This window comes from Glossina fuscipes, unplaced genomic scaffold, assembly GCF_014805625.2.
Source record: "Glossina fuscipes isolate IAEA_lab_2018 unplaced genomic scaffold, Yale_Gfus_2 1, whole genome shotgun sequence".
NCBI classification, from domain to species: Eukaryota; Metazoa; Arthropoda; class Insecta; order Diptera; family Glossinidae; genus Glossina; species Glossina fuscipes.
This window is the reverse complement of record NW_023998415.1, coordinates 14,070,240-14,097,346: the sequence shown is the minus strand read 5'-3', so window position 1 is coordinate 14,097,346 and position 27,107 is coordinate 14,070,240. Positions and strand designations below refer to the sequence as shown.

Below are 27,107 nucleotides of genomic sequence, written 5' to 3'. Positions count from 1 at the left end.
TTCCCAAAAAGCCTCTTAAATACTTAATACTAGTTATTGCGCTTTAAAAAACATTTGATCCTTATTGTGTCAGCTTTTTGTTTACTATCATACTATGGACATAGGAAGTCTATATTTTTATATCGGTAACAATTATTTGAATAACTGCTGTTGTGAATATATCCAGATCGTAAACGAATATTTGTCGATACTGACAAATGAATAATTTTAAGTATTTTTGCTTATTATCTCAAAAAGTACAAAAATCTATTGGGATACACTTATACATTGCTTCCTTGGAAACCTTTGGGAATTATCAAAGGAAAACGATAGCTGATTTTTCGAATACCGTTTATTTGAATGGATTTAGAATGTAAATCGATAAATATATTCTTTACTTATATTTTTACACATGTCTACAGTCCATAATCAATATGAGACTTTCAAATAAAATCAACGTAAACACGATTGTCCTGTAGAGTACAATTTTTTTTCTGCAAAACAATCAGAGTTAGAATAATCGATATTCGATTAATCAATATTCCTTTTCTTTGTAATTGAAAACGTAAGCAAAATACGATGCTGTCTCGCAAATGGTATGTGCTGCTGTAGGGAAAAACTTTATCGCCGGAACCGGCCCAAAAATGCTTCGCATTTGGGGCAAATATGGCAAACGTCCTGCAATTCTTTAATGCAAAACGGCACAAGACAACAACCAGCACCTAATCTACAATTAATTAATTGTTTCGTTTTCAGTATTTTGATATTGCAACTGTTATGAGATCACTTGCCCGAAAATGCAAACTGCAGTACAAGTAATGCATGTAATCCAGCCGGGCTTGTAGACGACTGTTGTCTGCATTTCAAAATTACAATGTGGACATCTCATGAATATTGGACCTGGGCCAATTGGCACCGGAGGTACCTGAGGTACCGAACGCCTCTGAGCTATTGCAGCCTCTTGATGCCGACAAGCAACGAGCTCACTATTTCGTCTCAAAATTGCTTTCATTTCTTCTATTCACAGACCTCCCAGATGTATTTCAGTTAACGCGCTTACAATAGTAAGGCGTCTCGTATCATTCGATGTATTTTTTTCTCACTTGTGGAATAAATTTTGAAAGCATGCACTGCAAGGATTCTCTAACACGAGAAGGTAAAAATTAAATAAACCAATCATATTTTCTATATCACGTGTAATGTGTAAAAAATAATAAAAATGAGTTTACATAAGTTGGCGAATTAATGACATAGCTTGTTTGCTCTGCATGGCTATGATTGCAGTTCGTATCTACGATTATTCGAAACTTTATTGCCCTGTAGACTTTTCTAAATTCATTCATCGAACTTTTTTCTTAAATTTTCTTTTTACTAAAATAAAGTGTAAAAATTCCAGAACAAATAGAAAATTTTTGGTCCTTCTTAAGAATTCTTTTAAAAGGAACCGTTCTTGCACTAACGCAAATATCTGCAAACGTTTTCAATTTAACACATTTTCCCCGGCTCAATTAAACTTATTCACTTATTCATATAATTTTTTTTTTTGTATTTTTTCAAAAGTCAAAGCAGGCAAATAGCATTAAGGCTCTGTAAAGAAGAAGGTGCATGCCTCTCTTTCAATACGATTGCCTCGAACATTGTAAAAGTCAACAATCGAAACGGATATATATATATATAGCGCGTAAGCGTTACTCACACATACATGTTCGGAAAGAATTTAGAAAAAATTAGAAGAAGCATTTCGAAGAAATTAGAAAAAACTTAGGGTCAATCAGAGAAGAGTAACTTGCATATAAACTTTTACTTTCTCTAATTTTTCGATTTAAAAATAAGGCTCTAAAGAGTAAACAGCGCGTCCTTTGCGAGACTTCAAGATCCCTTGATAGATTGTTTTGGCTTAGTGGGTTAATAAATGCGTTTAAAGTTGACTATGGCTATTAGAAGAAACATGTCAGCAAACCAAAACGTGAACTGGTCACAATCATTAAACATATGTTGTTTTGCTGAAAAGCCATAAGCCTATTATGAATTAAAGGAATAAGCTATATGTTATGAGTTTGCCGACATCCCTAACGCACGATAGTCTTGTGACGAATTTGTACATAAAGTACAATATAGGAAAAAGGCCATCACGGTCGCTTATGATACAATTAAATATGGTTTGACTAAAATACTCCCTAGTGCAAGTTTCTCTCATAAATTTATGAATCGCTCTCAGCCTCATATCTTAACAATCGTCTAATGAAGTTATACGAGTACTTTTTGTATGAAAATGCTTTTAAATGAGCATAAAAATTTTTCAAATCTATTTATTAGTGCATTAAGGAAGTCAGAAGTCATAGGATATAGAGATTTTGTATATATGCTCATTTGACAACGGATGTCTTCTCGTAACGCTTGGAGACACAAAATTTGAAAGAAAAAAAATACTTTAAGGCAGATGGTTCAAAGCACCCGTTAGATGCATAAAAAAAGTATTTTCTGAAAAGCTTACTATATCCGCTTACTATATACCCTACATGTGGAAACTGGCTGTAGTTGATCCAATTTCAAAGTCAAAAAATATCTCCATCGCATCGGACTATTGCTCAATATATTTTTTATCTTGGCTACCAAAAGCATTACAAAAGATTATAGCATCTAGATAATCTTGATTTCTTGAGTCCAAAAACCTTATTACAAAACAACAAGTTGGTTTCAAGTCGGGTAGACGCTCTTTTCTATATTGATTATTTTATAACCAAAGCAATTTCTGAACGGAATTATGTAATGATTCTCTCAAGTGTTTGCGAAAAAGCATTTGACAGAGATGATTTTCATGTTATTTAAAGCCTTATGAAATCGAGGAATGTTGGATCCAAATTCTTCAACTACATCAAATCATTCATGTCGCATCGGCCGTTTTAAATTACAGTTTCATAAGTATCTCCTCTTTCTGACACGCTTTTTAGATCGCTTTCAATGAAATTAACAAAATTCTTTGCGTGTACCGCGATCCGAACACAGTCTCTACGCGGACGATCTATAGATATAAAAAAAAAAAAAAATATAGCACGAAGGCAATCAACATCCTCGAATATATTGCACGAGAGATCTCCACATGGGCAAACTCGTCAGGCGCTAAAATTTCTATATAAAAATCAAAAAAAATGCACATTTGTCGAAAGCAAATATGTGATGGCGAACATCGACTGATGCCTATTAATGACTTACTAATACAAAATGTGCAGACGTTCCATATTCTCGGGCTCACGTTTTCCAACAAACATTGTTGGAAAATACTGTCTTCGGTTAAAAAATTTTATTTTAACAAAGGTGAATTTCATACAATACGTTGCTTGGAAAAGCCATGCACCCATTAACACCATTGCTTATCTTATCAAAATGCTACTTTTAAGCAAGATTAACTATGCTTTGATAATTTGTTGCAAAAGCAGCAAACCTAATGTCGACATACTTAAATCGATCTATCACCAAGTCCTTAGAGTAAGTTGCTATGCTTTTTGGACGATGCCCATCAGCAATAATACAATTGAAACTGATCTCCCAGCTTTAGAAAATAGACTTTATTAGTTAAAAGCTAAAATTGTCCTCAAGCCTCTTATTTCAAACAAACTTATTCTCGGTGAATTTGTGAGAAAGATTATTATTGCCAAGAAAATTCGACAACTGACCATTGCTTGTACGTCGCAAAGGAATTGAATATTCCCCTAAAAATTTACCGCTATTTTGGTCTTAAACCCGCATGGGTTTTGAAAGACTATTCTTTTGACATTTTGCTGTCTATGTACAAGAAAAAAGACATTCCAAGTTACTTCTTTAGGAATCTAATTGGTGAAAAAACCCAACTGCTGGAGAATAACGGTTGGAATCTTTTGTACTTAGATGGCTCAAGATCTTCCGATCCAGCACCTGCTTGTACCGTGGTAGATGCTTTAGGACAGCTACCTCTCAATCGCATATTTCAAGAATTTTCAAAATTGAAGTCCTCAGTGCTATCCTTTACGCTGGGAACCTTTCCCATAAAGACAAACTCAAAACCGTCGCTGTTACTAATAGTTTGTCTGTATTAAAAGGTATACGGAATCCTTCGACTTCGAGATGGACCACCATCAACGCATTAAAGAATATCATTACAACACCTGGCGAAAAAATTTAATTGCTTTGGATCACAAGTCATATCAGTTTATTGGGAAATGAGCAAGCTGATCGCGCGGCAAAATATGCTGGATCTTCAAAGATATATTGGAAGAAAAGTTAAGGAGAATATTATGGAAGGAAATCTACAATGCCATCATCAGCACTACTCTCTATTAACCGTCAATTAATTCCACCTTTATATCCAACAAATGTTGAGAAAACCAAGATCCAAGCATTTTCAAGAATTTTCCTTAGCCATATAATTGCATCTCACCAATGGATCTTAAAGAAGTCTTCCTCCTGCAATCTGCAATTGTGGACAAATTGTCACTATAAAGCGCATTCTCTGTGACTGCCTTAACTGTTTCTATTCCATTTGGAACGAGTAATCCTATGGACATTCTAAAATCAGCTACGGAACAGAATATCAACACAATATATTACTTTATTAAAACTGTTAGGCTGAATATCTAACGTAGGTTTATAAATTAGACCCCGATAGCCTGGGTTGTTAGTGCTCAATGTTTTTTCGTTTAGTCTAAAAATTTATTTCATTAGTCCCAAATTATAATAATAATAATAATAACAATGGTGGGAATGTATGCAACACCCAGGAGGACTTGATATAGACCCATCTCCTTGTTCCACTAAAGTGCTTCACTTGCTTTTATATATAACTTGTTTAGATAAATAAATGCATTTAAACTAGAAACAAAAACGATAGCATCTAATTATATCCATGACTCTCATAAGAGACTACCAAGCTCATCTTGGTTAAGCTCGCCGTAATTTAGTTTCTCATTCTCGTTGCTGCTCTCTAATATCTTAAAAAATTATTTTATGCAAGATTTTTAATTATCTTTTTTTTAGATTCATCAAAAATTCCTATTGTCATGGAAAATAAACAAAAGGACAAAATCGTCGACGACCATCCCATGTGTACTCACCTTGCGTGTCGGTCCTTAATGTCTGTTTTATTTAAACATCAATTAACGTTGTATCCCCCAGTCCGTCCCACATCTTTGTAGAATTAACTTTACGCATAATAAAAAAAAGGCCGACTTGCCTCAATATCGAAATTAAATGCTTGTAATTTATTAAAAGCTTACGTTTATTCCAAAAAATTTTGTTACTCAATTTCTCACTTAATCACGCCAATGTATATTGAGTCATGCATTGCATATGTTGCATAATGGTATAAGAAAAGTGTATTATTTTAAAGATAATTTAGTCATATAAAATATATTAAAAAATTTGAGCAATTTCTTTATAATTGTGCAAAATATCTATCTTTGTAAGTATATCAGTTTCCAGCTGTCAATATATGAAGTAGATAAGAAATTCAAATTTATAGGAGACAAATAAAATAACAATAAGAAAAAGATTAATATAACAATAAGAATAATAATTAGAAGTTTCGTCGTAGAAGCATTCTTTCGATTAAAAGTAAATTTACTTTAATATGTTTTAAAGGAAACAAGATGATTGCGGCAAACATCGAGGGTACGTTTGTCGTATTCATCTGCTGGCTATACTTGTACTAAGCATAAAATTAGAGAAATAAAGGAAAAATCCGCTTGCGAATGATAAACGTGTTACGTTGGTTATTAGAAAAGCCGGTTTATCGACGATAGCGGCCCAGGTATGCCTTGCAGTTGGGGCATGTGTGATGCACGTCCATACACTCGTCAATGCAACACGGTATCAGACAACACCCCAGCCAACATCTGTTAGAACATTAAAGGTAGAAAGTTTTATTTAAATCATCTTATAAAAGGATATTAAGCATTACTCTTACCCCAGCAAAGCAATTACAAAACCAGACAAATATGCAATCATTCCGGGTTCAGTGCGTGTAGTTGTTTCAATTTCAGCATGACATGAAGGACATATCATGTGGGTGGCTGTACGGCCAATTGGTACCACCGTAGTTACAATGGCGGCGTTAGCTGTTGTCGGTGCTGTAACTGGCGTAAATGGTCCCACTGGTTTAACACCGCCCACTGCTTCCTGATAGGAAGGAGGGGCGGATGGTGGTGGAACGTACGTATATTGTGGAGGTGGTGGACCTGTAGCCTTACTCATTGCTATTATAGGTTATATAAAGTATTGCTGCTACTTTTAATTGTTTAATATCATGTATATTCAAGCAATGATGGCAGTGATAGCCTCTTTATAATTGGCAGGAAAGCAACAAAAAGCCGTTAACCAATTGTTATAATATTATTTCGGTGATGTACGCGTTGCTTGGCTCTGTATAGTTGCTTAGTAATAGTATAAAGTTGCCTAGAAGAAAAAAATTATATTATTATAAGAAATGAGGTAGAATCAATAAAAAAAAAAAATTAATATTTGTAGGAAACAAGTATAACCGCATGAATTTTATCCATCTGCCCCATTAGCATATCGCTGAAAATATTTGTGGTAGTTGTATTCAATGTATGTAGAGCTAAGTTCAATAACATTCTTATTCAATACAAAAGATGATGCCACTTAAAATACTGTCTATTCGGTACGTTTCGAAAAATATATGTCATCTTTCTAGATAATACAAAAATTAACACAATTCTTTACCTGCCCGACGAACCTGAAGAATCCATTACCAAGATTGTCCTACATTAATTAAAATTAATTGTAATAAAATAGAGATAAAGTACGAAGAGTTTGATACAATTGCCGTCTAAAAAAAATTGTCAGCAAGATGATCATGCCGTTTCTTTCGCCTTGAAATTTTTCTGAAGCACCTGGCGATCATAAAATTTAGATTTCTATTCCATCCATTTGTTTGGGTTTTCCGTATATGCAAACTTATGTGCATATGTGTATACCGTTGCGCATATTCACTTAAAAGCATTGATTTGTTTATGCTTCTGAGAGAGTGAGGCATCATTAGCAGAATTTTCGGCCATAAAAATAATGGAAATGAGAGAGCAAGCAATCAAATGGCTGCTAATTAACAGCATTACTGCTGTCATTGATAACGGAAACACGACAAGTGCGTAATAATTTCGTATTTTGAATTTTGTAGAAAATGTCTTGTCAATTAGTTATCTCTTGTATTTCACTCTATTGCATGAGCAAATAAATACGAGTAATAACTTTACACTTTAATATTATGTAATGGATTTTTCATGTTTAAAGTGAATATTCATAATTTGCTTTTCTTGATTCGGTCATGAAATTTTATATTATACCCTACGGCGATTTTGGCACAGATATATTAAATTGGCTCGGCTCAAACCAGAACCATTTTCCGAACTGATTGAAACACATCTGTCCGCTCACGCATCTTTCCGAAGCATATGCATGTGCTTCTTTGTTCGATTACAAATTTTGAAATATTTAGATGAAATTCGATGAAAAACGTCGATATACTTTGGCTCAAGCATAAACGCTGATCTCGCTTGTTCGCCTATTAAGTCGCGACTTATTAAGGTTATGTTATTATCTTTACAAAAGATTATTTATCTCTTATTTACATTTCTTTTAATGATTCTTTTGTTTAGGTTGTGAGAGTAGAAAGTGCAAAAAATCAGGGGGATAATCATCTTGCTGAAGGTTGGCTTCCGCTTTCGTTTTCAGCTATTTTGTAAAAACAGCTGAAAACGCAAGTTGAATTTTCCATACGGGATTAACCGCCGGGTGGTATTGTTAGGTTAGTCATTTAATAATGCTGAAAGGCCACAAATTAGTTAAAAAATAAAGAATATGCGTAACTGCTCGTAGATATTTTTTTCAACAGTCCACTTTTGATGCCTTCCTTAGAATGCAAACTTCGCTTTATGACATCCATTTGCGTGCGGCTATCTATTTTCTTTTTTTTTCTCCCAATTAAATTCTTATTATATGTTATTATTATTTTTGTGTCTTTGATGTGTCCTTCATCTAAACAAATCTGGATTGTAATTTGAACCAAAATAATTTTAATAAATTCACTTCTACAACTATAAATTTCAAAGAAAACAACGTCTGTACAATTAGAAAGATTCCACAAGAACGTTTTACTAATCTCAACAAGCAAGTCGTAAATATGAATAGATATCTATTAATATATACACGTATGAAGAATTAAACTTAATCCTTTACTAAAATTCCTATGTATTTCAAATGAACATGAACACTAGACATTAATGGTTCCTGAAAAGTTTTCTGAGGAGTGCATTATTTTAACCTTGCTTTCATGATTGACAAATCGATAAAAGGTCATTTTTGGATTCATTTTTTTTTATCTGTATAATATATATAGTCAAAGATAAATTAATTGTGTGTAGAAAATATGGTAATCGGTACAATATACTAATCCATACAATCTATATCGATGATTATCTCGAATGTTTTAATAATTCTACCCAAAAACTTTTTTTGTGGAATTGGTAACTCTACTCAGATATTTGTTGCAACTTAACTAAGACAACATTTTTTTCCATAACTTTTCTACGTACTATAAAGTCTTCAACAGTTTGCTAGGAATGAAGTTAATTTGTTTTCTGTTAGCCGCTCAAAAGATTTCACAATTTCCTAAAAGCATAAGTTTACTGCTTTAAGAGATTTAAACTCAATATTAAAATAACGACATAATTAAATTTAAATATATCGAAAACAGCAAACAGAAACGAGCGATGAGGTTAACATTTTCGATGCCTACTGATTAAATGCAAAATATATATATAGTTTGGACCTAATATTCTATCTGGTGGGGGGAAGAATTTATTTCACGTTTCTGTTTTCAGCCATTTTTGCTAAAGGGCTAGTGACTAACCCCAGAGGGAACATGCGGTCAGCATGCGAACAATAGAAAAGTAAACAAATCCAAAATTCTCTCTACGAAACCAAAACCAAAATACATTGTACCAAAGAAATCAAACACAAAAAAATATGACAATTGACTTTCTGGCTTTTGTGACCGTTAACTATGAAGATGATCAAAAATTTGAACAAAGTTTGTGTTCAGCTATTTGGCAAAAACGGCTAAATACAAAAGCGAAAGCTAACTTTCAGCTGCATGATTACTCTCTGATAAACTCTTTCACGTTTAATTCTGTTTTTGATAAGCAAACTTTCCAGGAAGAATTAATGCATTTCGGAAATGATTTCTTGGCTATAGCGCCACGGTACTGGCTTACAGATAGGCAAGTTCTGAAAAAGCACACTGCAGGCACCTTGATGCGAATGCTGGAGTTGTAACGAGGGCCGTGCATAATTATGGAATTCACGTTCTACATTGAACTATAAACTATAAAGGCTATGAAAAGTTTAATACTATTAGGTAATTTAAAATTTTTGAATTCTACTTTTTGAGACGCACTTTCGATTGTGACCATCAGAGGAGTGCGTAATGAATTCGTTTAAAGGAAAGCGCAAGAATGCATCAATATCAAGAGATCCTTTTTTTCGATCGTTAATTATCATGTTTGTAATGCTTGAATGTTAGGCCCGTAATTAGAGATCTGTGTTCAGTATAAATAGCCTTTTGCATCATCATGCAGAACATCATCAATTCATTTTCTTAATATTGACTGTACTCGCATCTTTTGTTAAGTATAAGATAATCTGTTTAGAGAAAGCTAGTGTAAGTATGACTTTTATGTTTATTCTGCTTAATAACATTCAGTGCTTTCTCATTTGTCAGCTCTAGGCAATTACACTCAGTCATTTAATTTACAAATATTTACAGACCCCTAATCTAACGAAGATTAATGCTTCTACTAGCTATCCACAATTTTATTTGTTTTTATGTTGAGAATTTAAAAAAAAAAGTATTTTACTACTGCTGGTAAGCTATCTGTTTACAATTATTGACACTACTAATTGTTAAGGATGCAAAGGTTTGATAAGATTGCAAATGAACTGAAAAGTTCACATGTCGTCAATTTATGATTGAAGCAAACGCTGTGACTGAATCACCCAACTCTATGCTCGTATCCAGATATAACGCCAAAATTTAGCCAACTGTATTTCTCCATGACAACGTTAGAGTAGACTACCGCGTAGCAACAGTTTGTAAAACGGCTCGCTTTCTTGCCTCTTGCAAAAATTTCTTAGACATTTGGGGATGGTAAGAAAAAGTGATGGAAAACATACGTTGTTGTTGGATTAGTAAATGTAATTTCCAATGAAAATTTATTATACATCATTTTATCGTTTCAGATGGGGCGCAAACTTCCATAGTTTTCGGCTGATACAAATATATATACATATAAGCGGAGAAGCATATTCCTCCTGGATTTTAATTTCTCTCTGACCGTTAGCTTAGATTAGTAATACATATGGTATCGTACATTAATTAGATATATAAAAAATGTTTGCGACTACCTTGCGATCTGTAATGTTGCTGAAGATGTGCTCTTAAAATAATATAAGAACAGGTCTTTTCGCTTTATTTCATACTTGATCATTACTGTGTCATCATCTCCGATAAGAAATTTTGAATTCCAAATTTTGATTCAAATGAGCTAACCCCTGTCATCTCTCCGCTCATGCTGGAGTTTCTAAAGAACAAGATATCTGATTTATACAAAAAATTGCTTAGTTTAAAGCAAATTGCAAAAAATCACATTAAAAGTAATAACGTTTTTGTGCTTGTTTATATATACTTATACTATGATAAGCATCTGAACCCCCCTAAACTTAGGAAACATCGTTATTCTGCCGAAAAAGATAATGATTGCTTTTTCTATTAATATCCCAAAAAATTCGTTTAATAAAATATTTGGGTTTACTCCATCACGGGATGTATTCTGCGGTTATGATCGGTTATTAACCATAATAAAAAAAAAAAAACGCTAATGTAAGCCCATAAGACATTGGCAATTTTCTCACTTTTTAAACTAACCAAATTATATCCTCATCAAGGGATTCTTTCGGGTTCTTTATGATGGCCCGGTTAGTTAGACGCCTACGACGCTCTTCTTGAAAGAGAAAAAGGTTTTTGTAACGCTAAGCTGTACTCATGTCGACTTTAGATAGAAAACCAAATGACGGATAAATAAAAATCTTGGATAGAAAATGATATGAGCTTTCTCTGCTACTGTAAATAGAAAGCAACGAGAAAATAGTGTAATAGCGCGATACTAATAAAACGTTCCGTTATTTGCTACTAAATCAAGTATATATTCATATTATAGATACACTATAATATTAAATCTATCTAAAATCTATTATCTACATGTGTATCTTCTAAGATTTGTAATGGCTTTGCTTCTATATACCTATATATATATATATATATATATGTATATATAAAAGTTAGAAAAATGCATTTGTCAAAGTCTAGTCTCTTGTAGTTGAATTAGTTTAAAGGTTTACGCTTAGATGCACTTCGAGAACCGTGTAAATCATGAAAACAAATATTACGAAGACTGTAATGTAAGATATTCATTTAATTTAAACTTTTCATATCACTACTTTACGCAATAAAAAAAATTTCATAAAAGATGTCATAAGAAGTAGTAGTTGAACTACGATAATATAAGCGTTTACATGCCTTTTAAACGTGTAGGCCTTCATCATATCAGCCTTCGGTATGTTTACGCGTAGAATGCGGGCCAAAGTTATTAGCAGAGCATTCGATTTAAAAAGAAAAATGTTTAGATCTAAAAAAAAAAAAAAATTATTCGTAAATTGAATAATTTTCTAAGACAAGAGATGAAATGCAACAACATTTGCTGAGCTTGTGTGTCCCGTTTTTTACTCACTTATGTTTATATCAACACAAATGTGAAAATTTATTTTTTCATAGCATGCATAGAATATCAACATACAATCAAAATTAATGGAATAAAAACACACTAAAGACGTCAGAAAATGTGGAATTAAGCAATTGTTTCTTATTAGAGCTTTTAAAGCTAAAGTTTGATGTTATTCATTCTACCCGATTAACTTCTACTAAGTTAAAAATTCAAAGTGAATATTATCTGCTTATTAATATAACTCGTAATAAATGACACGTGTCTGCAAAATATATTTATATCCTACACCACTTGAGGTCGAAGATGAATTAACTTTGTTCAGATGAATGTATGTAACACCTAGAAGCTTATAGTAATAATTACCAGAAAACGACTTGAAAGTGTCCATGCGACCCATATCTTTTGTGTTCAATTTACGGATCGCTATTTTTCAAATAATTTGACACTTGGTACACTGACGTGATTTGTCTCAGGAATGACCCATATTGTAAATGGATCCTTTTGCAAAAAAAAAAAAAAGGTTGCTAATTTTGAAAATTTCTTAACAAAAGTCGATGAGTATTACTATTAGTATGTCATAGTATGGATGGTGAAAACTTTAGACCAGATAAGCGGATGTTTTAATTCCCAAATAAGACTACACGATTCAACTTTTGGTATTTTTGCTGTATTCTCACAGTTCTGTAATTGTAGTTTGACGTGAAAATCAATTGCATTAAATTGGCATCAGGCAGGTCTAATTAGTGTAATTTACCACGTATAAGGATTTCCATCACATGTAAGGATTTAAATTATAAAATCGTTTATCGTTTTAACTAGACTTGCTCTAGGATAGTAATTGCAAATGCATAAATTATCTTTAACAAACTTTGCTCACGTAGGTGTATTTTGCGGGTTCCAATAGTAAGACTTTGTATGGCAACGAAATTTTAGTTTTAGTATTTTTGATGGAAATAGATAAGGTTTATAAGACAAGAATATTAATTTTGCTAAATTGCGGATTAACGTTAGTCCACGCTTTGGATCTTCATTTATATAAGGATTTTACTTTTGGTATTTTAATACGAAAACAAGTGAAGAATTATATCAGGCGAAGTAGTAGTGTAGGGTATTCAATGATTGGTCTTGCACGACTATAATCCTTTTACTTGCTTTCATTAGAGCCATCCAGGCGGTCGTATTGAAAATGCTATAGTACACTTCGTTAACACGTCCACAACTAGGAACAAACTAATAACATATATTTTAAAACGGGTAGTAGAGGTTTGCACTAAAATGAAAACAGTTTGCGTGTTTGAGTATTAATTACAAAACATGCACTCAATATATTCTGCTTTGGTTGGTGGTATACGAGAAGACTTCATAAGGTACAAGAAATTAATGAATTAAAAATTGCAACATAACAACAAGCAAGTAAAAGAAGGTACATTGAGGCTCTTGCAAAGATTTGTTTACTATTTAAAAAACTGACACCGACAATGCATTGCACAATTTGTTTTTCCCTTTTGTTTACTTAATTTTTTTTTGCTTTTTGGGTTACTAATAGGCGTCACGTCACTGACTAAATATATATGTGATTTCAGATATTAAAATTATTTCGCAGTAATCCTAAGCGAACGCTATGTTATTTACTAGTGAATAAAATTTGGACATATCGCCACATTGAAACAAATGGCTTTCAGAGACACTGGAATCGAGGGAGAGTTGCATAAAGAAACCCAGAAAAAAAAAAAAGAAAAGAATAATGGATTGAGAACATCACGACCTAAATCATGAATTCTTTTCCGATATTTACGTCTCATAACGATATTCGATTGTTTTCAGAAAGTACGAAATCTCGCAGCAAAGTATTTGTATTATAATTGGGGCCGTTCCAATGCCGAAATAAAAAATAAATAAATAAATTTAAAAAAAAATATAGTGCACGTAACATTCTAACCGAAGTAATATTGCGTCTTCCGTTTCGCAGCTTCTCTTTATCGCGTAATTATAATATAAAGCACGGAGGAGTACAGCAATAGCGTTGAAATGGGAAAACTTTAACAAATCTTGACGTGAAAGTAGCAATAAAATTCTTGACCGTTGAATCCTAATTAAAAAATATGCTTTACGACTTCTTCGTTATGCCGTTCTATGCATTCTATGCAAGCGCCTGACGAATGTAATTCTGCAAATAGGTTTTTGAAAGTAATAAAAACAAAACTTTACAAATAAAAAAAAGCACAATTTGTGAATGACGTCATGTGTTACAAATATATGCTTGGGATTGTTGGCACTCCTATACAGCAAACATAGATGATTACGCAGGCGCTCTTTAAAATGCACGCAAAGTTCAGAGCGTTCAGAGCGTTCAGAGCGTTTACAATTTGTCATACGTTGCAGAATAAATGATGAACTAAACTAAAACAATATTTGCTATATTATGCAATTTATAATTGATGTTAAAGTATACAGATTTATATGTAGATCTATATAAATATGTATTTATATATATGTACGCACACATCATGTGTGTATATATAACCAAAATATATAGGCAATATATATATTGCATATATATATATATATATATATATTGCTTAAGTAACTCTTTTTGCAGCTCTTAGTTTTCATGGTTTTCTTTTTATCAAATGCGTTTTTACAATTACTTTCACTTATTCTTTTCTTATTAGCAAAAAGCACAATACCTTTTTAGAAAGTATAAAATCAAACACTTGTCTATATGTAGTACAATAAATTATTTTTGTATTCTCCCCTGTTTTTTTATTTAACGCACACACCCACCCGTATCAAAAAAAAAGTAAAAACTGAATTTTCTGAAATATAGTATTGCCAACCGTCCAAATTTGTGTGCTCTTCAGTTATATACGATTGTTATAATTGGGATAGAGGGTGTTTTTAAAGGAGAAATATACGTAGCCGTCATTTTCTCATTTGTAAGAATGAGGAATTCTGTTGAAAATTACTGTGAATTTTATTTAAATTACCAAAATAGGAGAGTAATCACCGAATAAACTAATGAATGAGAGGAGCGACTAAGAAATATTCCTAAATAAAAGGTAGAACGTAAACTAGCAGCTACGTAACTACTTACTCTCAATTGAAACTTTCATATAATATAAAAACTATGGCAAAAATGCAACATTTACGAAATTCTGGGAAGAAAATTCTGAAACACATGCAGACTATTGTAAAATGAATAAAACATGGTATAACATAGTTTAAAATAAACGTATATAACAGAATATTCTAAATATAAAAACCAATTAGATGTTACAAAATGAGTTTTCGATAAAATTGCAGAGCTGCCGAAATATTGGTTTATTAGTTAATTTACATTTTACATGATGGATTTCATGGATGGTAGAAAAATCCGAAATTACTGCTGGATAGCATGCCGATGTAGAACACATAAGACGAAAAAAACTCATAACAATTTAAATTGTTTGCCTCTTTAACATTTCAAGTAATTATGTATTCATTGTAATTGGATTATGATTATTTTTGTGTACCATATTAGTAGGTTGGCGGCAAAGTGTCGTCGTATTTTACTACTTGCAACTAATTGTACTTGTTAGGTCAAGAAAAGCCCATAATATGCGTCGTGACATGGTTTATTATTTAGCGTACCTACGCTATGATAGAAGAGGACTACCTTTAATACTTCCTTCATCCATTAATTGTGAAGCGAAGAGGTTATTAAGTGCGTTTAAGACTTTGCATTCAACCTGAGTTACTTAAAAGACGCAACGCATGGGTTATTAGATGCGTTGCGAAATGAAGTTATAAATTTCCGGACCTGTCAAAGATAGTTCGCCAAAATTCGTTCCAAAGATGTCAGTTCCAAAGAAGATCGTCTGTCTGGTCGATAATGATATTTTGCGGTTCATGTTGAAAAGTTGCTCACATCTCTAACCATAATTGCAATTGCAAAGGAATTCGCTATCCGTTATTCAACTACTGAGGAACGCGTCGAACATTTTCGAATTCAAATGTCCTATTTAGAATACGTCAGAACTTTTCCGCCATTCTAATATGCCTAGCTTTTTCTTTGCAGCTTTCTCCTTACAAAGTCATCTTCAAAGGAAGTTTTAGGGGTGACTTTCATTGTACACGTTGCACTTTAAAGTAAGAAGATAATCACATATGAAAAATTTAACCTTTGCCTTCGTTTTTCGATTTATTTTAATTTACGTATGCGATATCGAACACTGTCTTTCGATGATGATCGATTTTTTCTGCTTAAATACATGTGCAGCCCCATCAAATAGATCCTCTCAATTTAGTAACTTTCATAGGTAATTCGCTTGATAAATGGATATGTACAACAAGAGTCACCATAAAATTCCAATAGAACAGTTTCCAAGAATTTGATCATGTTCTCTACTTGCGATTTCCTACTAAAAGTAATCTTAACATTTCCCTTCCACATAACGCTTATACAGCATCCAAATAAATAAAAATCTAAGTACGGTAGCATATTCCTATACTTTCAAAATTTCGCATAAAAATCTCAAGATAAAACCTAAATGAAAATACCTGTAATGCAAATACTAGCACGAAGAATACAACAGAATTGCTGACAGCATCATTGAAGAGATCAACATCTGCCACAAGGCATAGATGACGAGCTAAGTAAAGCAATTAAAAAAAAAAAAAAACAAAAAATTGCTCTTGTATTTAAAAGAGTCATCTTAAAGCCTTAACTAAGAGCATGTGTACTAAGTTCGTCTTAATTTGTGTAACAATTGAAGTTTCCACACCAAATCTTCTCACCATCTGACATTTTAGACGTTTTTCGATGCGTATTTGTGAATTATGAATAAGTTCCCGGTTTGACATAACGACATTATTGGTAGAACGATACGTGTCAACTAGTTTACATGTTCGATTTAGTTCAGCGACCGCAGTTGTGTAATTTTCAAAACTATGGATAAGAAGAAGAACTTGCGTTGACGACAGGTCGTTCCTTGATGGAGCCAAACAAAGGCTTGATAAGCGTTACACAGACTCTGTACTAGGAAAATCAGCTATTATTGACTGGTAGCCTGAATATCAATGTAGCCGTACAAACACCGATGATGCTGAAGGCTCTGATGGCTCTAAAACGGCTTTTGCAAAAACGTAAAAAAGTGCAAAAGGCCGTTTTGAAAAACCGATAACTAAACTTGCGTAAGATAGCTCACATCTTAAAGATATCAGAAGGCAGTGTATTGACTGTTTTGCATGAACGTTTATACTCTTTGGTATGGTAAGTGAGCTGCTGGATTTACGTTTGGTCACAGATTTCTACACGGCACCACCGGAAATACATACGTATGTCCGATACCGTGCGATCGTATTCTATGTGAATGTGCGGCCATCTACAGAATCAGTTATCATGTGTTTGGCGAGCATTTCATAATGGCGGACACGGTATCGTGCTCTGAACCAAACGAGTTGGCGCAATTCGTAAGAATCCTAAAACTGGAGGGCTAGGTCCACTGTTGAGTCGCGGTACGGATTGCCTACGCAATTAATAATTATAATAATCTTGAAAAGCGACAGAAGATCAAAATCGAATATTACATGACTTTATTGGATCGATTGCGCGTAGAAGTCAAGAAAAATAGATACAAAAGTATAAAGCGTTTTTTATCAAGCCAATGGACCATACCATAAGTCGATGAAAACGATAATAAAATTGGATAAATTACGCTTCGAAGTGCTTCCCGATATACCGTGCCCTCCAGATCTTGTCCCCGGTGACCAGTGGCTTTTCGCAGACATCAAAAAGATGCTCCAGGAAAAGAAAGTTGGCTCAAATGTTGAAGTGATTGCCAAGACTCTAAAAAAATATATATATATATATATATATTTTTCTTAGTTAAACCCGAAACTTATTGAGTGATGTAATATATTTCAGTGATGCGCATAAAAAGTTTCTATATAAATGAGAAGCAAAAAAACGCACAAAATAATCGGTAGTGTGTCTATCCTTAGATGAACGTATTGCAATATGTTCGTTTTTTCAAGCTTAAATTAATTTTAATATTAATATTAAAGATATTGTGCTGCATGTACATGCATAGGATTACAACAAATAATCATGATATGATAAGTGCATATACATTTTATATATACACATATTGTTTGATCTAATACGGGAAAGCTCTAAGAGAATTGCATTTCCAATTCAATTTTTTAAATAATTTAATTATTTAAATTTAATTTTCTGTATTTTAATAAAACTATTTCAAGTTTTTGTTGAATTGATCAAATTTGAATTGAGAGACAATTGACAATGTTTTAACATTATAATTATACTCTAGGTTAGACCGGGAAATGAAAGCTTAAAGCTTTGTCTAAAACTCAGACAATAATCTTGGATTCACGCGAAGAATTCGCATTGAAGAACCAATTATTTGACGTTCACTAAAATCTTTGAATTTGTAAAAATCGCAATAACACGCTGGTCTTTATCATATGTAATCGTGCGTATCCCTGCAAATGAGTACTTTTTTCTCAACTTAACTATCGTCGGTGTCAGGCTTCGCGCCGATATCTTTTTTACCGAATGAGATTCGCGGCCGTGTAAAGTTATAATAATAGTTGTCATCTAAAAATCCAAAAAATTCTTTTCAATATAATCTGCTGAAAGAACTTCGATTTAAAAATTCTTTCTCTTGTTGAATTTTCTCACTTATTTGAAAAGCGTCGAGCTTTTTCAGGTGAAAGTAAACAATGAGAATGAGATTTAATGCGAACGACGAAATTGTGCTATTTTTTCGGCATATTAATGTATGCATATACATGTATGTATGAATATATGCTTTCCATCGGCATGGAATTCCATGTTCCAGCTATTTTCGGCTTTCCGTTTCTTTGTTAAAATTTAATTAGGAAATTAGAACTTGGCTCATGTACTTACTTGTGGTTAATTTTTAAAGATTAACTTCACAAGAGGAAAAAAGAAAAAAAAAAAAAATGCAAAGACCTGAAGGACAAGTGCAAATCTAACAATTGATAATAGTGTCCCGTCACATTTGCTCGAATCTGCGACGCGCAAGTCTTTAAATCAATATATGTAAGCATTGCAACATATTTAATCGATTACGCAGATGTCAATTGTTCAATCAGGACTATTTGCATAGCGATTGAATAATGAAACATTTTTAATCTAATCTATTGTAGATTATAACTGATTTCTTTTGATATTGGGTGCGTTCACCTTTAACCTTAATTTGCACACTATTGTAAATAAAATATTCACTTTCGTCTTTCTATTCCATTCTGTTTGTGATAATTCATATATAAAAGATATAAAGAGTGGCAGTCGTAAGTGGCTAGATTGATCGAAAATGTTCCACATGTGAGGCATATCTCCGATATATGTTTCCGAACTTTATAAGAGATGTGCATCCTTTAGCGATAGGTGCAAAAAAAAGTTTATCTGAAATCTGTCTAAAGGAAGGAGAAGTTATCTAAAATGAATGTTCGAATCACCTTAATGAATGAAATTTATCTTTACTAATTTATTTTATACTAATTCTATTTAATTTACTTAAATTCTCTTCAATTATTCTCAATAGATTTTCAGAGTTAATACATATGTATTTCTGTACAAGTAGCAGTAGTAGTGGTAGTAGTAGTAGTAGTAGTAGTAGTAGTAGTAGTAGTAGTAGGGTACAAATTAAAAGTTTTTGTACATAAACTATAAACAAGATTTAATTCGAATTATTACTTATATTAATTTGCATTTGATTTTATATACTAAATAAATAATGAAAGCAACTATTTTGTGCTGCCACCTAATATTATAAGTAAACCTACATACATACCATTTGTAAGTAGTTATTAAAAATTTATAACTTTAACTAATTTTATATTCAACTATTTATTAATTTATTATTCTTTCGCAAATTCCTACTCGATATCTTTATTTTCGTTAACGATAGAATGTTTACCGCAGCTACTACACACAGTTAAGCAAACAGACAGACAGACAGACAGACAGACAGATAGACAGACAGACAGACAGACAGATGAGCAGACGAACAGTGAAACATGCTTACGAGCGTTCCGTATTTCAATTTATATACTTTGTGGGGACTTTCGAACCTAGTACAGGTTCTACAGCCTCGCCCCTAGAATATACGTTCAAATTTTTGCACTTACCTGCTATACTTTATGAGTAATGATCAAAAAATTTTTTATTCCTTTTGGGAAAACACAAGTTTTCTCAGTTACCGAGTTGTGTAAGCGTGCCCTTCGACCTTCAATTTCAGCCATTTTCAATGCCAATCTGTGTGCAAGAACTTGCAATGTTTCTATCGAATTTGGAACCGATAGCTTCATTTTTGCAATCCAGCGCTTGTTTACAACAAAGATAACACGGACGGACAGACGGACATATTTAAATCGATGCGGAATTAAGAATATACATATATACACTTTTTGGGGTCTCTGAAGCTTCCTTCGGGGCGTTGCAAACGTCTTAACAAACTGAATATACCCCTCATTCTCATATCACAACATGTTAAGAAAATATTCCTTAATTATTTTTTAATTTTCTAAACCAAATATAAAAAAGTTTCTTCCTATTTGGGCTTTACTTTTCAAAAGTACTCGCTTTATAGAAGAATAGAGTCTAGTAATAGCTTGGCTAGGTAGCCATGACAGATTTTAATGCCTAGCATCTATAACAAGTTCGGTCGACGATCAATGCAATAAGAAGCTAAGTTTAACTTTGGCGCGATCATGAAATAGCTCGAAATTGAAATTGCTATGTTATATGGGAAAAGTTACGATGTACGTATGTTTCCAGCTTTCAGATAACGGCTTTGAGTTAGAAAGCAACAGTTAACGCATAGCTAAGAAACCAAACAGCATTTTTAGCTTTACTGCCTCAACCTCATCATTGTATAATGAAGGATTGCGTAACTTTCGAAGTGACACTATTACCATTGGAAAATTGTCAACTGTCACGGTGCGGGATGGCTCCCACGTCGACAATCAAGATGAATCTTCCTTCTAGCGATATTCGTTCTAGTTACGCTATAGCGGGAAGGCTCAAATTGCTAGCGTCTCGTCTTTCGCATTTTCAATTCACAACTTCTCGTACGTAACCGTCCATATTCGGGTCTTATCATAATACGACGTTATATATTATATCTTAAGCGAATGTGAACAATGTCAGCAATTTAATCTTATTTTGCTCGTTTGTCTTTTATTATTTATATTATTTTTCGTGATTTTTCTTTTCGCTTAGCAGTCGTGAGGAGCGGTTTATTAAAATCAATTAATTTAGTTCGGCAAAAACAATGTGATTAAGAAATTCCCATTGTATGCCATTGTCTTCGACGTGTACAATATATTTTCGTATTTCATGAATGCATTTGAAATCAGTTTCATGTGTGGCTGTTTATTTTTCATTTTTTTTTTTGTGGAATTCCCTGACCGATGACAATCTCTGACAGCTCACTCCGCTTGTAAAGGTGATTGATCGTCGACAACTTGTAATTTATAGTTCGAGGGATTCGTTTCGTAATGCTCATCGTTTCTTTCAAAGTAAACAACGATTGAGTTTTTCGTTAATTACACCAATCAAGATCATCTTGATCTGTGTTTTCTAATAAAGAATGTAGTTATTTTAAATTTCAAACTTAATTTATGTAATCATCAACCTTGGCTATATTTTTAATTCAATTTCATTAAATATGTGTAATTTTGATTGAAAAACTTTTTTTTGGTGAATCCGATATTCCATCACTACCAGGATTTTTGGGCGGAAAAGTTTCTTCTAAAGTCAGCTATGCAACGTTAAGGCGTCGATTTTTCAGGAAATCAATTTTTATAACCCACACCGCTTGTGGTACATGCTATACTAAGTTTGAGCGGACATATGTCATACCGTAAATGGCTTAACATTCGTCCGCTTTTAATTATACCGATCAATTTAGAATTATTTTATTGGATCGATTTAAGCTTGGCTATCTGTGTGTCCACGTATACTTTACTTGCTACTTATAGGATTCCATTTTTAAGATGACATGTTTTCGCCCATCGACGAACGTAATTAAAAATGGATTGAAAAATAACCCGTTTTACGGCCACTTCCAAGTGAACGAAAATATGCTATGAAGAATTGTCAAGAAATTCCCTAATATTGTAGGCTATTGTAGAATAATCTGAAGCATTTTACCATGTTCTAGAATATATTGTACAATACAATTAGTCAAATCTGCCAAATATGCAGAAATATGTCAAATAAAATTAAAATTAAGAAATATATAAATAATATTTAATGAACATATTAGATAAAGATAAATCATTCTTACGACATAATAATATACTCATATATATATATATATACTCATATATATATATCAATAATTTTTTCAATTCGTCAAAGTACACCCAACTGTGTGCACGATAGATGCGTTCCTTGGAAACCCGTACACAAAATATCGTGTAAAAAAAGTACAAGCGACTTGTGGTAAATTTGAGGATATGTTCCACAATTTTAAAAAATCGGGCAAGACAAGAAAACTCTAAATATTCTTACAAAAAATCGGGCAAAAAAAAAAAACAAACAAATAATAACGAAAACCATATTTCCAAAACAAATTTAGTGTACAGTGAAAATATAGTCCATAAGTACATACAACATATTCATACAAACTGAAATTTAAATTAGGAATAAAAGTCAATTTTGCAACTATTTGTACCTACTTGATAACAAGCTTGCACGATTGTTACGAACGGGATCAAAAACGTTATTATCGGTAGATATGTGCGGCGCAGTTATTGGATTTGCGTCCTCGATTAGTTTTTTGTTGTTGTAAAGTCTATTGGTAAAAGTATCTTTTCTCTTCCTTTTTTTTTCTTGGTTTATCGAGGTGCTTATATAAGTCTTGATAACCAAGTTTCGATGGAACACTGTCTGAATTAAAATTAAAAAAGAATTTTTTTTTTTTTTTCTGGATTCATAGTTGAACAAAATATTAGTGTAAAAAAAGTGCATTTTCAAGATCTCGCGAATTAAATCAGGAATTACTAGCTGAAATTCCTCGTCGACTGTTGCGGTATGGGTAAGTTTCTATAAGGCATTGCCAAAATTCGAATACCGTGTTGCTTCAAAATCGTGTAAAAAAGAGCATATTAAAAAGTTTTGTGTACAAACTATGAAAAGCCAACAATTTTGCTACATACACATATACTGTTGGATTTTTTTCGTACAAACCCACTTACATATACGCTATCGCACACACTCACTTCACACTCATACTCAGAATTCGATGACACCACAAAAAAAAAAAAAACTATTAAGAGTATCTTTCCTCATGCAAATAATGAGAATGAAAGAGCAGCCAAGAGTCGAATTGCTGTTAAGTAACAGCGCTACTACTGTTAATGATAGCAGAAAGATAAAAAGTCCGTAATAATCTCCTAGGTTGGATTTTAAAGAAAATGTTTTGGACCATCGTGTTATTTAGTTGTCTTTTGCGATATTACTCTCTTAATAACAGCAAAAACAAATGCACAATCAATTATTATGAAGGCTTTCGGCATTTTACAATGTTCCGCTTCATATACATGCTTTGGGACGGTTTTACGGTATTTTACTACGCGAGTTGCACGAGTATTCGCAACATTATACGGCGTTTTACAACGATTCCCCGTATCTAACGATAATTTTTGTTTTTTTGTTTTTTTTGTTTTTTCTTTTGTTTTTTGTATTCTCAAACCCGGTTTTTGTTTTTTGTTTACATCTCTTCTGCTTTGATTTTGTGTGCTTTGCGCTGTTCGTCATCGGTAGAACGAGAAAGATAAAAAAAAAAGGTATAATAAAAGACTTTAAGTGAAAATGTTTTCATTTAGTAAATTCAGTTTTGCTCGTATCTTCGAAGTGTTTTGTAGCGATTGGTTGCTTTTTTTTTTATCGCGCTTTATAATCATATAATTATAGTCTTCTTTTAATTTTTTGTTGGAAGAAGTCAAAAGAACTTGCAACGAAAAACAAGTGCATCTACTACACAATATACTTACGATAAATGTAATATATTTTATGTAAAAATCCAAATAAAAAGAAATTAAGTATTGAAAATATAAGAAAATCAAAATTGCAAAGAAACTTTAAAAAAAAAAACCATTGATTTATGAGCCGAATAAAAAAAATTGAATTAAAAACAAAACGTTTTGCGGATCGAATAAAACAATTATTTCAATATCCACACAAAATTATAAAATATTAAAATCCTTAATATGTTTATAAAAAAAAAAAAACAAAAAAAAATAAAAAATAAAAAGAAACATAAAAACATATCAAGTTTTATGTCGTTGTTTGTGTAGTGGCGGCAAATGATTTTTGCCTGAATATCTTCCAAAGAGTTATGAGCCGATTTTCTTAATTGAAAGTTTTCTTATTTACTGGTAGAACGTAAAAAAAAATTAGTTAGTTATTAGATTGCCTTTGCAGAACCGACCAGTAATCATATTTAAATCGTCTGCTCGAATATTAAATAATTAAATGTCTTCATAAGCTATATCCATCATCGACGGATGAGGGTTATGTGTTTGCAACACCGAAAAGGACGTCTCAGAGACCAAATTCTAAATCAATTTAATCATGTCCACCTATTCGTTCGAGCTTTTCTCTATGTACGTCTTGGCACAAAGACTGAAAGTACAAAAGTGGAAAAAATTTGCAGCAAACGAATCAGTATTTGTCGATGGGTATAAATGACCCGGTCGCTGCCGAACATAATTGCTTACTTGCCATATTTGTAGTTTCGTACGTATTTATCCAGTGAAGGCTTGTTTTTTTTTTTTTGCCCTTTTCGTTTATTCTGAAGACCTCTGTTACTGATAGATTCTCACTACTTCCGATTTTAATTTACGCAATCAACTATGAAGTATATGTGGAAAAATTTCATATAAAAATTTGCTCATGTCATACCTATTAACTCATAGCATAGATTTAACTAAAATTCCTCCAATGTCGTGATGGTCGGTGTGCAAGTTTTACGTTAATAGTACACAAAGCTATTAATTAAAAAGTTCGCCGAGTTCGGAATCATTGATGAATGTAGACGAAAAAAAAAAAAAAAAAATACTTTTATTCTTTTGTATGTTCTGTCTTAAGTCCAAAACGTTTTTCAATTCATTTAATTTATTTTTCATTCGAGTTTCTGTAAGTAAGGTGAATACATTCCTTTCATATATAGCGTGAAAACGCTTGCATCTAGAAATTACCTCATGTTCGCGAGAGGCAGAAGTCAGAGAAGACCAAATCTAGTGAAAACGATAGTTTCTTCAATCTTCTGCAATTCGTCGTGCTGACTGACTGCAGCAATTTTGCTACGCGAAAAAACCTTTACTACAAGGTCTTGATGAAGGATTCATTTTTTTCGTCAATGAGTTATTTCTCTTCCTCTCAAATATCGTTTGTATGCAATGAATGCATCGAAAAGTTACAGTCGATAATAATTTTCTTGCTAGGTTGCAAATGCCAAAATGTTTTCTTTAAGTCGCATTGTTTGTGCGCAATCAAGTACTCGGGCTATATTCAATGTGTGCAATCTGTTCCTCACAGTTCAAGATCGTAATGGTAAATATAAGTTTTATTCAAAGTTTTGTACCGGACTTAAAGTTTATTTTATTCTATCCAAAAAATAATCACAAAACAAAATCAAAGAACCCGAATCGAATACCGCTCGGGTCTTATTGACATCATTACTTTCTTCAAATTTGGAAATATCTGTAGCAGCTTAACTCAAAGCTGTCTTTTTAGACGGAACAGATATCCAACCCATGCGGTTATATTGAAACTGGTATACTCACTTAACAATCATTGTTTAAGAGATAGCAGGACTTTCTAGTACATATATTTAATTTAAATATTTCGCGATATGCTTTCGTATATTTACCGTAAGGCAAATTGAATGTAACTTTATTAGTTCAAAGTCAAAATTGAAAGTCATATGAAATGTAAAAAAAAAAAAAATAAATAAAAAGAAATGTTTTTCCTTAAACATTGTGAAATGTATGTAAACTGTTGTAGATAATTTTGTTCAAAAACCTTAAGATAAATGTTTTCTGTAACCTTAAGTGAAACACTTGAGAATTCGCAAAACTGGGCTTATTGGAAAACATTTTATTGAAATTGAGATAATTTTGATAACAATTAGATAAGTGATTGAGCGAGTGTGCGGGTTGCACGTTTGACCTTATCTCCAATGTAAGCTTAGCTGTTACTTTCACAGATCATTATATGTTTTTAAATGTCAAATCGTTACCGCATTTGTTTTACGGCCTTCATAGATATGCTTTCTATTTGCTTGCAAGCCCGATCCCTGCAATTTTTTCATGTTATAATAGAAAACTTTGTTGACCTCAAATTGAACATGAAAAGGAAAAAAACCGTAAGCATATTCGTTAAATTTCAAGATCATTTTTTTTTTTTTGTGATAAATACGAGATGAAACTTTATATATTCAATCAGTGTATATGGTTCATGCGCGTACGCGTGTTTTGTTGTTCGTACGTGTGTTGTAAAGTAAACGTTGTAATATCGATTATTTCAAGGTTAATTGTTTTTATTTGCTTATCGTTTTGTTTCAAAAAAAAAAAAAAAAAAAAAAAAAGGCCACAGATATTGCATTGCATTATAATCATTTTCGAATGTCAACTATGCCCTGTAGTTAATCGCTGTAATCGCTGCGTAATTAAATTGGCGACTATCGTTTCCTTATTTTAAATATTAAGTGAAAAAAACTACTACTTGGGCAAACACTGAATAGATGATATCAATGAAGTCTCGATAAATATAAGATGTTTGACTCTGAAGTCTAATAAAATAAATATGTCATTGTTTGTGTGTTTTGTGTTTTAAAACGGCATAGGAAAGTTTCTTACTTAAGTCCTTTGTTCTCATCACGTACTCTACGTTACACTCTGCCTACATACATATCATTAAACATTCACATGCGGCGATAGTTGCGCATATTAAACGCACTGAATTTTAATTCATACAATAAAAGGCAAGCAAACCACTAAAGGTATTTATTGCCAAGCTTGCCACTTAAAAAGGAGGAAATTTATATTTGGTTTGCGATGAATTTTATGCATCCACTACGATTTTAAGTACAATTTTTATTCCTTCGGTTCGCATTACTTCAACATTATATTCAATCATTATTATCGAATGAGTTGAAATCGTCGAACCGATTTGAATGAATTTTCATCTGTCAAAAATTCGTCTAATGATTTATAACCAATCAATATGGATTAATATATATTTATTTATTTATTTATTTA

The 27,107-nt window shown here is 32.5% G+C and overlaps 3 protein-coding genes across 14 annotated transcripts in view; 1 reads left to right on the top strand and 2 right to left on the bottom strand.

The window, feature by feature from the left end:
- Positions 1 to 382: 382 nt before the first annotated feature.
- LOC119632597 (lipopolysaccharide-induced tumor necrosis factor-alpha factor homolog) lies at positions 383 to 1,167 on the bottom strand. Its single transcript, XM_038025572.1, has 2 exons — positions 771 to 1,167; positions 383 to 706 (listed from the first exon to the last, which is right to left on the bottom strand). Exons 1-2 carry the CDS (start codon positions 989 to 991, stop codon positions 601 to 603), a joined length of 327 nt encoding a protein of 108 aa, XP_037881500.1. The 5' UTR covers positions 992 to 1,167; the 3' UTR covers positions 383 to 600.
- A 4,045-nt stretch (positions 1,168 to 5,212) lies between these two features.
- LOC119645063 (LITAF domain-containing protein-like) lies at positions 5,213 to 14,610 on the bottom strand. 3 transcript variants are annotated; one of them, XM_038044916.1, is made up of 3 exons: positions 14,495 to 14,610; positions 5,918 to 6,405; positions 5,213 to 5,846 (listed from the first exon to the last, which is right to left on the bottom strand). In XM_038044916.1, the coding sequence occupies exons 2-3, from the start codon at positions 6,202 to 6,204 to the stop codon at positions 5,741 to 5,743; spliced, it is 393 nt and encodes a 130-aa protein (XP_037900844.1). In that variant the 5' UTR covers positions 6,205 to 6,405; positions 14,495 to 14,610; the 3' UTR covers positions 5,213 to 5,740. The 3 variants fall into 3 exon arrangements, with proteins under 3 accessions (XP_037900844.1, XP_037900846.1, XP_037900847.1); XM_038044918.1 differs by lacking the exon at positions 14,495 to 14,610 and adding an exon at positions 10,432 to 10,455; XM_038044919.1 differs by lacking the exon at positions 14,495 to 14,610 and adding an exon at positions 6,694 to 7,255.
- Positions 14,611 to 23,504: 8,894 nt separating this feature from the next.
- Positions 23,505 to 27,107, top strand: part of LOC119645062 (type-2 histone deacetylase 1) — a 35,618-nt gene continuing 32,015 nt past the window's right edge. For 2 of the 10 annotated variants that reach the window (XM_038044909.1, XM_038044904.1), the window contains exon 1: positions 23,659 to 23,844. The gene's annotated coding sequence lies outside the window, so the exon portion shown is untranslated. The other 8 variants (XM_038044912.1, XM_038044906.1, XM_038044911.1 and 5 more) reach the window with 7 other exon arrangements.

What these genes read in the sequence shown, in the direction of transcription:
- LOC119632597 (XM_038025572.1), bottom strand. Translation starts at nt 991, where the DNA reads ATGAAAGCAATTTTGAGACGAAATAGTGAGCTCGTTGCTTGTCGGCAT. An exon ending in ACTGCAGTTTGCATTTTCGG is followed by an intron (nt 707 to 770) that starts GCAAGTGATCTC and finishes AATTAATTGTAG; the next exon opens with ATTAGGTGCTGGTTGTTGTC.
- LOC119645063 (XM_038044916.1), bottom strand. Translation starts at nt 6,204, where the DNA reads ATGAGTAAGGCTACAGGTCCACCACCTCCACAATATACGTACGTTCCA. An exon ending in TTTGTAATTGCTTTGCTGGG is followed by an intron (nt 5,847 to 5,917) that starts GTAAGAGTAATG and finishes ATGTTCTAACAG; the next exon opens with ATGTTGGCTGGGGTGTTGTC.